Source organism: Coloeus monedula (genome assembly GCF_965178545.1).
Source record: "Coloeus monedula genome assembly, chromosome: 26".
Lineage (NCBI taxonomy): Eukaryota > Metazoa > Chordata > Aves > Passeriformes > Corvidae > Coloeus > Coloeus monedula.
Genome location: NC_138806.1, coordinates 2,447,816 through 2,461,127, shown reverse-complemented (window position 1 = coordinate 2,461,127; position 13,312 = coordinate 2,447,816). Strand labels below are relative to the sequence as shown.

The window sequence follows — 13,312 nt, the reverse complement described above, 5'->3', positions numbered from 1 at the left end:
ATTTTCTGAATGTTATATCACTTTTTATAACTTGTTATGTAGGTTTTTACTAGTTCTTCAAATTTTGTATCATTTATACTTTGCATGTTTTCTAATCAATCATGGGGGGGGGGGGATATGTGGATAATTTAGGATAGAGGGGGGGGAAATGTAGGAGATTAGGGACAGGCGTTCGGAAGATATCGCGTTGTGCGGGACAGGTAAAGCCCCTCCCCTCTACAGGTAATACCTGACCAGAAGGAAGTGACGCGGTAAACCCAGGTTATTTAACCCTGTGTAACCCATGAATAAACGCCATTTGCCGTCCACCAAATTGGTGTCTGTGAGCTGATGGCCCGAACGACCTGAGGTGGTCGTCATACCGTTCCTGAACCAGGTCGCTACGCCTCCGTCAGAGGCAACAAGTGGTGCACTCGAGAAACAGTGGTGCTCTGTATGAACTTTTCGTCCACAGAGACTTAAGTTGGCCATGAGTGCCACTAGCAATGAAATCCCTTTGGCAGCTGGAATATCATCATCCTGCTAGTTTTGCAATGTTTAAAAAGCAGAGAGTAATCCAATGTCTCACTAAGCAAACTTGATGTCAGCCTGTGTTACCAGTTGCTTTAGAAGCATCCCCAAACACCTCCTCCCAGAACAAAGACTGAGCAACATCTCTCTCCCTGGTCATTTTGGGAGAGCATCTGCAGGGGAAATGACACAGAGGCAAGGGCTTATATGCAGAAGAACTTTAATGAGTCAAGAGAGGGAAATTAGGTCATTTCAAGCAATGGTCATGGTGCAGTGAGCACCAGGAACAGATAAGAGATTGTGCCACATAGCTGTGGCTGAGAACCCTCTAGAAGTCCATCTGCCGGCCCAACAGAGGGAGCAAGCCAGCAGCTCCTCCCCAGGATGGCTGTGTGGGGCTCACAGCCCAGGGGAGCACAAGGCAACAAGGACATAGGAGGGAAAGCAGAGAGGGGCAGAGGGGCAGATGGGCCCCAGGGATGGGCTGTGCTTCCCAAGAGTCCTCTTGCAAGGGCTGCTGGGGTTGCTCAGCCCCTCAGGAAGCAGCAACCCAATTCTCCATCACCTGTGAAGTACCATCTTGTTGAGTCCCTGGGTTCATACCCTGGAATCACCACCAGCAGCTTCAGCAGGGGAAGCACCTCCTGCCACAGAGGCCACTGCCCAAGCCTGAGAGGCCAAAGCCCCCGGAGCTGATGGGCACTCCACCAGAGCTGAGGATGCTGCCAACAGCAGCCGAGGTGGAGGATCCCACGGCGGTGTTCTGTGGGAAGGAGCTGAGGATGGGCCCAGGCAGGGTCACCACCACGGGCGAGGGCTGGATGGCCACAGTGGAGTCCTGGCACTGCTGGACACAGGGCTCATTGCAGCTGTTGGCCAGCGGGGTGGGGCCGCAGGGCTGGCAGGGCCGGCACGGGGTGAAGCAGGACATGTCTTGGGGCTGCAGGTGCACCTGGCAGAGAAGACAGGGGGATAGAAAAGCATATAAGGGGTGAGTAGAAGCCTGTAACACCACCACAAGGAAGAGAGGACACAAGCTGGCACAAAGAGATGGAATTATCATAGGGAGGTGCACAGGCTTCTCCTTCTCCAAAGCCCAAAAGAGACCTGCAAAATGCAACCAAGCACCTAGAGATCCCTTTCTAGCCCATACCACAGGAGGCACCTAACTGAGCTCCAACCTCTCTCCATGTCCCCTCTTTTGCCCCCTTCCCTCTCCCATGGAAAGCAGCACCAAAATCAGGTGTAGAACAAAGGGACAGTTTTGTGCTGAAAAATCCCATGGAAGGATAATGATGAGAATGAATAAAAGAAGAATAAAGAGCTTCAGACTCACCTTGTTCCCAAGGAGATTGTGTGGAGGAGAAGAGTGGATGAGAGAGTGAGCAGGTGGAACTGCTTTTATACTGCTCCCGTGCCGCCCCAGGCCCACAGTCATTGCACGAGGACAGTAATTTTCCAACAGACTCATCTCCAAAGCAAAACATCCCACCTAATGCCCCAGGTTGTGTTTTGGTTTCCATCAGCATTGCCAGTACATTTCCTCATTTCTGACGTGCCCATTATTCTTTGTAGGCTCCTTTCAAGTTCCAGGATGACAGATCCAAGGACTTCCCCAGAGGGATCATGTCACTATCACCACAAGATGTACCCTTAAGTGTATGAGGGGTCTGTGCAGATGTAGGACATGTAACCTGGAAATCTGGTGATGTTCCTTTCAAACATCGTTACAGAAAGGTTTGAATCTCCCCCTGCCAGTACAGGAGTCTGTCCTGGGTACATAAAGGCTCCTGTGCCTAATGATGTGACTTATCCTTCTCCCTCAATCCTTTACAGATTTACTTGGAAGAGACATCCCCTCTCATGACAGTCTCTGGGGGTCTCATATAACTGCCTTCAGTCACCATGAAGAAGGAAAATGTCATCCTTCCTAAGTACCATGGTTACTCCACAGTTCTGGTGGGGTCAGGTCTCTCCTCACTACATGAGGGGTGTGTTGGGTCTTGGCGCATCTTGTTTGTTCCATTCTCCTCACAGTGCCATGAACTTTGGCTGTATGCCTTAAACCCTGACCAACAGGAGAGACTTTTCCAAAACATGTTGACTGTCCTGTGAGCCCCTGAAGCTGTGGGAGTGTTGGCAAGAAGGTCATGCTGTCAGCAATAGCTGTTGTGGCTGCCTGAAGCTGTGTACTCGGGTACAGCCCAGTGCTTGCAGCAGCTTTCCTGGGTTATGGATGGATCTGCCCTTGCTGGAGGGCAGCTGTGTCCCTGAAAGGGACATGGGTCTACAGACATCACACCCTCCTGGCTCGACCTCACACCAAAAGGCTGACACACGGCCAACCCAAAATTGGAGCATGACTCACCACAGGTAGGGAGAGTCTCTCCCTGGAAATTTGCCTACTGAAGGCATTCCCTTGCCCTCCTGGGACACATCCCAACTGCCTCCATGTCTGCAGGGCAGGGAAGTGCATCACTCCTTGATGTAGTCTCAGAGCTGGTTTTGTATCCAGGGCATTTCTGAGCGCATCCCCTCGCTCAGTGTTCTCAGGTACGTGGCATTGCAGGGGTTATCACTGACAACCCTCATTTACTAGGGAGTTGGACAAGTTCCTGCTTCCCCAAGGATGCTGGGGTCCTCTCCAAGCAAGTCTTTTTGGGCACAGGAAACAAGGTATGCTGAAGCACAAATGCCAAGAGAATACTCAAGGCACAGGACCAGGGATAAGTCCCAACGAGTGAGGAGATTTTTCTGCAACCCCTTCTATCCCTCCACTGAGCATTCAGGAGAACTCCTCAACACAGCATGGTCTCTTTGGCCAGGAGGATGAGGCTTGTGCATCCACTCCATCCTCCAAGTCTTTCCCCAAAGAACATCTCTCACAAGAGAGCTGAGGGTTCTCAGATTGTAGCATAGTTCAGTCTCCAGCCCATACTGCTGAAAGAGGTTTTTCATTTCCAAGTGCAGATCTTGCCATTTGTCCTTCTTGAATGCCAGAGGGCTGCTGTGGCCCAGTTCTCCAGATAGCCTAGAACTTGCTTCATAGCAGCTGTGATCCAGAATGCATTAGGTGGCTTTCACTGGTTGACTCTTGTCAGGCAGTCTTTTTTTTTGAGACCCATTCACTGCTGGGAAGGCTCCCCCACCCTCTTGGAACTCTTCTAGGGGATTCAGCAGCCTGGGAGATCTTGTAGGTGAAGAGTTGAGAGAGGCACTGTCTCCTCTATTTCTGCACTTCTGAGATTACCTTCCATCATCTGAAAGACACCCCCTTCCTAAGCAGCCCAGGACATTGTCGGATGCCATTTCCAACCAGAGTTGTCTTATGGTGCCTTCCAGGACCCCTGTCCTCTGCTGTGAAGCTCTTTGGCAGCCAATCAGCTCCAGCCTATAGTGGGGCAGGAGATTTTTCTTCCCTCAGTGCAGGATCTTGGATAAAGGAGTTAAACAGTGCAGGCCTCAGTCTGGGCCCTGCAGTGCACCAGGAATGAGTGTCTGCCAGCTGGACTTTGTGCCTCTCATCCCAACCCTTGAAGACCAACAATTTTCACAGATTTCCGTCCTCTGTACCACCCTCTTCCCCAGCCTGTATTTTGTCAGTTTGTCTCTAAGGATTGTTACAGGCAACAGCATCAAAGGCCTTAGTTAGATTAGATGAATATTTGCCGAACTTCCCTCACCCACCAGAGCCAGGCACAAGATAAGAGAATGTAATGAGATTTGTCAAGCTTCCAGAAATCCATGCTGACCCCTCACAGGCAACTTCTTGTCCTTTTATCCTGAGAAATTGCTTCCAGGTTGATTTGCTCCATTACTTTTGCAGGAATTGAGGTGAGGCTGACTGACATGGCTCCTTCTTCATGGCCTTCTTGAAGATAAGAGGTCCGTTGACTTTCTTCCAGTCCTGCAAAGTATTCTGTGAGTGCTGAGTCTTTCAGACACCAACTATCCCTCACGGGTGCACGGCACCAAGTCACACACTCTCATGTCAGTCAATCTGTTTAAATGTTCCCACACCTGATCCTACCCTAGTGCAGGTAAGCCTTTCCTGCTGATGACTTTCCAGGGAGCCCAATCTCTTGATAGCAATTCCTGCTGGTAAAAACCAAGGCCAAGAATCCCTTGAGTACCTCCACCTTTCCTGTAACCCCTGCCCTCAGTGAAGCTGCCCCAGTCATCCTTTGGACTTCTCATCTATATAGAAGAATTTCTTGTGCCCTCCACATATTTTGCCTGGTTCAAAGCCAGGCAGGCTTTGGTTGTCCCTAGTCCTTCATACTCAGACAAACTGGTAAACATTCTTCCCAGAGAAAAGCTCAGCAATCGGAAGAGAGCTGAAACTTCTTGCTACAAAGGGAGCTGAAAACAATTACAATTCACTGCTCCAAGCCAGCATCCCCCACGTTCATGGGACCCCATCACACTTCCAACACATCTTCCGCCTTCACTGACACAACGTCACCCAGGATATCCCTGGGTGCTTCATCTTAGCACATGAAAGTAGAGCAGGAATGTTGAAAATGAGGAAATGAAATGGCAGCACAGGTTGACAGAAACCAAAACACAACCTGCTCCACTAGGTAGAACATTTTGGTTTTGAGATGAGTCTGCTGGAAAATTACTGCTGTCATGCAATGTCTGTGGGCCTGAGGCAGTGCAAGAGCAGTATAAAAGCATATTCTTCTCCTCACTCTCTCATCCAGTCGTCTCACCTCCATCTCCTTTGGTAAAAGGTGAGTCTGAAGCTCTTTCTTCTTCTTCTCTTCATACTTCTCCAACGCACCTCAGCTCATACCTGCCCCAGTTGTACGTGGGGTCTTGGAACTGCTATCATGGGAGAGGGAAGGGGATGAAGTTCTTTCATGACCAGAGGTTGAAACTTGGTTAAGTGTCTCCTGAGCTATGGACTAGGAAGGAACCTCTTTGGGCTTTGTTGCAGTCCAGAGGGTTCTTTTGGGCAGAAAGGAGGGTGATACCTGTGGATCTCGCTGCATAATCCCCAGCTCTTTTCTCCAACTTGTGACTTATCTCACTCTTAGTGGGGTGAAAGATTGCTCTTCATCCACAATTTCTGCTCTGCTTCCCCCTGCTCTCTCTGCCAGGTGCATCTCCGGCCCCAAGACATGTCCTGCTTCACCCCGTGCCGGCCCTGCCAGCCCTGCGGCCCCACCCCGCTGGCCAACAGCTGCAATGAGCCCTGTGTCCAGCAGTGCCAGGACTCCACCGTGGCCATCCAGCCCTCCCCAGTCGTGGTGACCCTGCCTGGGCCCATCCTCAGCTCCTTCCCACAGAACACCGCCGTGGGATCCTCCACCTCGGCTGCCGTTGGCAGCATCCTCAGCTCTCAGGGAGTGCCCATCAGCTCCGGGGGCTTTGGCCTCTCAGGCTTGGGCAGTGGCCTCTGTGGCAGGAGGTGCTTCCCCTGCTAAAGCTGCTGGAGATGGCCCTGGGGAAGGAAGCCAAGGACTCAACAAGGCAGTACTTCACTGGGGATGGAGCATCAGCTTGTTGCTTCCTGAGGGGCTGAGCAACCCCAGCAGCCCTTGCAAAAGCTTGAGGCCAGCCTGGGCTCTCGGGAAGCACCGCCCATCTCTGCCTGTGCCCTCTGCCACTCTCTCCTTTCCCTCCTGTGTCCTTGTTGCCTTGTGTTCCCCTGGGCTGTGAGCCACACTCAGCCATCCTGGGGAACGACCTGCTGGCCCTGCTCCCTCTGTAGGGCAGGCAGATGGACACCTCCTGAGATCTCCACCACAGTTATTTGGTGCAGACTCCTATCTGCCTCTGGTGCTCCTTTTGTTCAGATTTACCTAGTTTTCATCTTTTGACTCATTAAAGTTCTGCTGCATTTGAGCCCTTGCCTCTGTGTCATCATTTCCCTTGTATATGCCCTCACAAAATGACCAGGGGGTTTACTGGGTATGCTTGTATGGGGACCATTATCACAGGATTGCTTTGGCTGTGCTTAGAAGGTGATTGTCTGCTTTTCAAACTTCTCTACCTATCTAGGGCTGGATAGAATGATTCAACACAATTCACTGACTAGAGCTAGATCAGAGATGTTGTCACGTGAAAAAGGTTTCCTCAACCCTTAGTGTTTAATTTGTCTGTCAGTGCCCCAGGAAAGCTGAGACCCTTGTGCCTGACCATTCTGTCAGCGTCCCCTTAGGGAGACCCTGCACTGAGCTGTCCTGCTGGATCCGAGGGCGGCTTGACTGACTCAATCAGGGAACACCAACAGACTAAGGGAGACCCCTCAGCAGGTCTTCCCACTTTTTGACCCCTTAGTGGGTCTTCCACAGTATTCGAGTGTGTTCCCTGCCGCTGGAGACCGCAAACACCAGTGAAGTACTAACAGTGACAGTTTACAGAATAACGCTTTTATCAATAAAAAATTGTGACAGGTCAAGGTTTGACCTTGTCAATGATAGAATCTGACTGAAAAAATGTATTCAAAGAAATACACAGCCAAGGTCTAATCCCCAATAAAACTCTTCAGTGTGCACAGAGTGCGTTTCTTATCCAATAAGCATCCCAGGTTCAGCCCATTCACTCATCCCACAAGTTACAATGGTGTCTTCCCTAACTTTTCCCCCATCCTCCACTTACTTTTATTTATTTATGTTTAGGTGGAGCTTGAGTGACTCTAGTCATACATACTTTGTCACTGATGAGTGTAAAATTCTCGCTTCGCTTTTAAAGGTACAGTCAAAAAGAACACAGAGCCCGTGCCCAGTGAGGGGAGGTCGTACCTCAGGGGCGAGGAAATTGGGGAGGGAGTTGTACATTAATATCACAATTAGACTGTAATGAACCAAGTTCATCTGAGGAAAGTGGTTTTGCCCCAGTTGTTGGCTCAGCAGCAGGACATCTCTCTCCCTGGTTGGCAGGTGCTGAGCAGTTTATGGGCTGCAAAGTACCTTGGAATTCCCCTCCCTGCAAGGATACCAACAGAGCCTGGCTGCAGTGTCTCCACTCCACCTTCCATTCCAACCCCATAGCAGGTGCTATGGTTGCATATTGTGGGTGTGGGGAATCATTGTGGAATAGGTTTCAAGTGCTGCCAACCACATTCCATCTAGGGAGCAACAACTGTATTTTACCCCATAATTTCCATACCATTATAACTTCTGTTAGGACGTGAATATAACTTCTCCGTTTCCTCAGATATTACTCCCAGCCATGTTTCCACAGATGGTTTTACGTGTCCCACAAAGCATTCTCTACTCCACATTCAGCAAGCCCCATTCCCTCATCCTTTCTCCTCAACCAAGTACTCCAGCCCCCTCAGAAGAGGGACTGGATGGTCCCATCCAGTCCCTCTTCTGCTCAACTTGCTCCACTTGGCCAAAATCTTTCAAGGGATCATAGAATCATTTAGGTTGGAAAGGGCTTTCAGATCATCTAGCCCAACCATGTATCTAACACTGCCATACCCACCACCATCATAACACGAAGTACTACATCTACACATCTTTGAAATACCTCCAGGGATGATGACTCAATTACTTTCCTGGGCATGGCAATCATTTCAGTGAAGAAATGTTTCCTAATATCCAGTGTCAATCTCCTCCTGTGCAACTTGAGGGTATTTTCTCTCATCCTATCACTTGTTACTTGGGAGAAGAGACCGATCCCCATGTTGTCATAATCTCTTTTCAGGGAGTTTTAGAGAGCAATAGGGTCCCCTTTGAGCCTCCTTTTCTCCAGGCTAAACAACCCCTGCTCCCTCAGCCACTCCTCACAGGAGTCAGCTTCAGACCCTTGCCCAGCTCTGTTCCCTTCTCTGGACACACTCCAGCGCCTCAGTCTTTCCTGCAGTGAAGGGCCCAGAACTGGACACAGGACTCAAGGTGTGCCTTCACCAGTGCCCAGCACAGAGGGACAATCACTGCCCTGGTCCCACTGGCCACACTATTGCAGTTACAAGACACGTGCCACTGGCCTTCTTGCCCACCTGGGCTCATGTTCCACTGCTGTCAATCAGCATGCCCAGGTCCTTTCCCCCAGGCAGCTTTCCAGCCATTCTGTCCCAAGACTGTAGTGATGCAGGGGATTGTTGTGACCCAGGGGCTGGACCCAGCATTTCTTCTTGTTGAACCTTATACAACTGGCCTTGATCCATTGATCCAGCCTGGCCAGATCCCTCTGTAGAACCTTTCTGCCCTCTAGAGGATCAACAGAATCCAACTTGGAGTCATCTGCAAACTTACTGAGGGTGCATTTGATCCCCTGGTCCTGGTCATCCAGAAAGATAATAATCCCAACTGGACTAAATACTGAGCCCAGGGCAGCACCACTAGTGACTGGCCATCAACTGGACTGAACTTCACTCACCACCACTTTCTGAGCCTGGCCGTAAAGCCAAATTTTTATCCAGTGAATATAAGCCACATTCAAGTCATGAGCAGTGAGTTTCTCCAAGAAAATTTGGTGGGAAATGGTGTCAAAGACTTTACTAAAGTCCAGGTAAACAACTTCTACAACACTTTCCTCATCCACTTAGTGGGTAATCTTGTCACAGGAGATCAGGTTAGTCAAGTAGGGTGTGCGTTTCATAAAGACATTCTGACTGGACCTGATCACCTGGCTGTCCTGTCCATGCTGTGTGATTGTGCTCAAGATGATCTGCTCCATAACCTTCCCTGGTGCCAAGGTCAGACTGACAGTGATGCCTTTTCCTGGTCTTAAAATCAAGAGTCAAACACAGTTAGAAGGGAAAAAGGGATTTTACCTTGGTATTTATTTTAAGGATCCTTAGGTGCACATGTCCAGGTCATATGCATCGAAATGCACACTGCAATGCACAGCCCCAAAAGATCGAATATAACATTACAGGTTTTACTAATTAGCAGATCTATCAAAGATTTCCCAATGAGAGGCTCAAGTGAGCCCCCCCTCCCCAAGGAACCTTCCCCTGGATGGTTCTGTCTTGGTTTACAGAATGTGTTCTGGAGAGGACCTTGGGGTCTGGGGCACACTGATCCCTACCTACGAAGTTTCTAAAATGTTTAGTCTTCCAGCTTGACAAGTCCAAGAATGTAGGCAAAAACCACTAAGAATACAGAAGTTGTAAAAAGGTATGACAGGGGTATAAAAAAAAGGTAAAAAATCTTCATGGCATCAACAGGCCTGTAGTTCTCTGGATGATCCTTCCAGCCCTTCTCACAGATGCATCTTTCTCTCATTAGACCCCCAAACTCACTACAGTATTCTAGATGCCATCAGCTGAGTTCTGAGTGGAGCGGGATTATCACGCCACTGATCGCCTGACTATGCTCTGGTAGTCAGCCCTAGTGTTCTCATGTGTGATTTGGGTGCCTGCCTCAACTTCTGTGTTCTTAAATGTAGTTTGGATGCATGACTCAATCATGACATTCTCAGAAGTGATTTGGGCCCCTGTCTGGATCCCTGTCCTCTGATAGTACAGGTCAAGCTCCAGTATTGTGTTAAAAGCTGCCACGCAGGGGCCAGCCGCTTCAGGACAAGTTTCACTGTTGCCACATCAAAAAATTCTATTCTTACACCACCCTGACACCAGATACCTCAAACACCACATTAAGTTAATAGAGTTAATTAGTATTTTTAAACACCTCACACTAAGATGAAAAAGGGCTTTGTGAGCCTGCCCAGCAAGACAACCTGCATCACACATGGATGAGAAGGGAGAGGTCTGTTTGCTCATCCTCCCCACAAGATAGGTCCCTCAGCAGAGTCTCATCTTTCCTGGCCCTCAGGTGCCCACCAAAATGTTCTATCACTCCCCCTCCTCAGAGAGAGTATGGTGGGAGAAGATAAAATTTAAAAACTGTATGTTGAGATAAAGACAGTTTAATGAAGAAAAGCAAGGAAAAACTGCAAAAAAAACGGGAAAAAAAAAAAAAGAGTTTTATTATCACCTTCCATCAACAGGCAATGTGCAGCCACTCCTGGGAAGCAGGGACATGGTACACTTAGCAGTTTCTTCCTGGACAAACAATCTGCTAATGAATGCTCCCTCGCTACCCTCTTCCTCCTTTCTCTCAGGATTTATTGCTGACCATGGTGTCATATGGTATTGAATATTCCTTTGGTCAGTGTGGGTTAGGCAGCCTGGCTGTGTCATCTCCCAGCCTCTTGACCACATCCAGCCTCATGGCCTTTTGCAGAGGAGGGTGAAGAGACAGGATTGATGCTACACAAGCACTGCCCAGAAAAATGCAAAATATTTCTGTGTTATCAGCACCATTCCAGCTCCAACTGCAAAGAACCAGGAGAAGGGTTGATTTGGTGAAACTGAACTCCATCCTGTGTAGACCCTATACAGTGCTGTTATCCATCAGCATTGGGTGAATATTCACCCCAAGCAAACCCTTACAAAAACAGCCCTTAGAAACATCTTTTACCCTCAGCATATTGCAAAAGAACCTGCAGAGGAAAGAATGACACAGACACACAGGCTGGGATGCAGCAGAAGTTTAATGAGACAAAAGACAGAAATGAGGTTGTTCTGTCTGGAGGTCCCAGTGCAGACAGCACAAGCGACAGAAGGGAATCTGTGCCCCAGGAGGTGTCCCTCTGCCTGATCCAGAGAGGGAGCAGGGCCAGCAGCTCCTCCCCAGGATGGCTGAGTGCGGCTCACAGCCCAGGGGAGCACAAGGCAACAAGGACACAGGAGGGAAAGGAGAGAGTGGCAGAGGGCACAGGCAGGGATGGGCCGTGCTTCCCGAGAGCCCAGGCTGGCCCTGTCCTTCTGCAAGGCATGGGCTGGGCTGGCTCAGTCCCTCAGGAAGCAACAAGCCGATGCTGCGTCCCCAGGGCGGTTCCACCCTCTGCATCCCTGGCTTCCTTCCCCAGGGCCATCGCCAGCAGCTTTAGCAGGGGAGGCCCCTCGTGCCACAGAGGCCACTGCCCAAGCCTGAGAGGCCAAAGCCCCCGGAGCTGATGGGCACTCCACCAGAGCTGAGGATGCTGCCAACAGCAGCCGAGGTGGAGGATCCCACCACGGTGTTCTGTGGGAAGGAGCTGAGGATGGGGCCAGGCAGGGTCACCACGACTGGGGAGGGTTCGATGATGACGGTGGAGTCCTGGCACTGCCGGACACAGGGCTCATTGCAGCTGTTGGCCAGCGGGGTGGGGCCGCAGGGCTGGCAGGGCCGGCACGGGGTGAAGCAGGACATGTCTTGGGGCTGCAGGTGCACCTGGCAGACAGGACATTGAGGAGCAGACCATGAGGGGTGTTTGAAGAGCAGCCTGTCACCATACCATGACTCAAGCCAAGAAAGAGATGAGAGCTGGAAATGCAGGGATGCCCACAGTTTTTCCACATTTAGCCCACAAGTTCCCTGCCAAGAGCAACCAGTCTCAGATGCCTAAACCATCACTCACTTCAGCAAAGCCCCAGCCTCCCTCCACGTGGCGCTGTCTCACATTTCGCTTCTCAGAGAGAGCAGTCCCATGATGCAGCATAGGACCAAGTGACAGGTATGCACTGGAAAATAGGAGGAAGAGGAAAAGGAGGGAGAGGAGAAAAGTGACCCAACTCACCTTGTTCTCAAGCAGACTGAGGCAAGAGGGGTGGATGAGAGAGTGAGGAGGACAGGAGCTCTCTCTTATACCGCCCCTGCACTGCCCTAGGCCCACAGTCACTGCACAAGGGTAGTAATTTTCCTATAGACTCACCTCCAAAGAAAAATATCCTCCCTAATGCCACAGGCTGTGCTTTTATTTCCATCAACATGGCCATTTCTTTTCCTCATTCCTGACATGATCATTAGGCGTCCAAACATTCTTTCAAGTATCGAGATGAAAGGCTGAAGGATTTCCCAGGCAGGGATACATCAGTACAGGCAGAAGATGTGCTGGAGGGGTCTCTGGAAGAAAGGGATCATGGAACCAGGGAAAAATGGTAACATTGATTTCCACCTTCTTTTGCAGGCAATAAGGCCCTGCTGAGGGCAAGGTGTGTAGTGGCTGCCTGGAGCTGCGGGCTTGGCTACAGCCCAGTGCTGGAGATGTTTTCTCTGTGCATGGATGGAGCTGCCCTTGCTGAAGGGGAATTCAGCCCTGCCTGGAACAAAGCCTGCAGACATCACACCCTCCTGCCTTGGCCTCACACCAAAAGGCTGACACACGGCCAACCCAATATTAGAGCGTGACTTGTCACTGGTAGGGAGAGTCTCTCCCTGAAAATTTGCCTACTGAAGGCATTCCCTTGTCCTCCTGGGACGCATCCCAGCTGCCTCCATGTCTGGAGGGCAGGGAAGTGCAGTGCTCCTTATGTAGCCTGTTTTTGTATGCAGGGCCCTCTTGAGCACATCTCCCTATGTTCAGAGTCTTCTCTTGCTTTCCTGTGTTTTTCTTGAACCTTTCTTAATCCTTGACCACAGGGTGCCTAATCTGCTGCCAGCTTTTCTGATCTCTTTTGCATTTCACAGGTGCCTCCATGCTATCTGACCTGCCAGATGCCTGACTAGGTATAAGTTTTTTGACATCCAGGGGCTGTACATTGCTACTCATTTCCTTCCTGACACCAGCTCTTCCTCTCCACTTTCTTTGGTGTGACAGCCAAGGCTGCCCTTGATTCCAGCATTCACTTCAAGTTCTTCCTTCTCAGGGGCAGCTGTGCATCACTGTTTTTTCCCCATGACAGACTCCATGGGACTGGAAGGAACCTCTGGTGGTCACGTAGTGCAACCACCCCTCTGCACAGCATGATCAGCCCTTGGAGGATGCTCAGGGCCAAGACCTGCCAAGCTCTGAACTCCTACAAGCATGAACAATCCTCAACCCGCCTGTGTCAGGCAAGTTCTTTACCACCCTC

The 13,312-nt window shown here is 50.2% G+C and overlaps 3 protein-coding genes across 3 annotated transcripts; 1 reads left to right on the top strand and 2 right to left on the bottom strand.

Annotated features, from left to right (window-relative positions):
* Positions 1-1,135: 1,135 nt before the first annotated feature.
* Positions 1,136-1,441, bottom strand: LOC309582460 (feather keratin 1-like; the record flags this gene model as incomplete). Its single annotated transcript, XM_082297620.1, has 1 exon — positions 1,136-1,441. One exon carries the CDS (start codon positions 1,439-1,441, stop codon positions 1,136-1,138), a length of 306 nt encoding a protein of 101 aa, XP_082153746.1.
* Positions 1,442-5,636: 4,195 nt separating this feature from the next.
* LOC309582446 (feather keratin 1-like) lies at positions 5,637-5,942 on the top strand (the record flags this gene model as incomplete). The annotated part of the gene is made up of 1 exon (XM_082297606.1): positions 5,637-5,942. One exon carries the CDS (start codon positions 5,637-5,639, stop codon positions 5,940-5,942), a length of 306 nt encoding a protein of 101 aa, XP_082153732.1.
* Positions 5,943-11,363: 5,421 nt separating this feature from the next.
* On the bottom strand, positions 11,364-11,669 carry LOC309582452 (feather keratin 1-like; the record flags this gene model as incomplete). Its single annotated transcript, XM_082297612.1, has 1 exon — positions 11,364-11,669. The coding sequence occupies one exon, from the start codon at positions 11,667-11,669 to the stop codon at positions 11,364-11,366; it is 306 nt and encodes a 101-aa protein (XP_082153738.1).
* Positions 11,670-13,312: the final 1,643 nt, after the last annotated feature.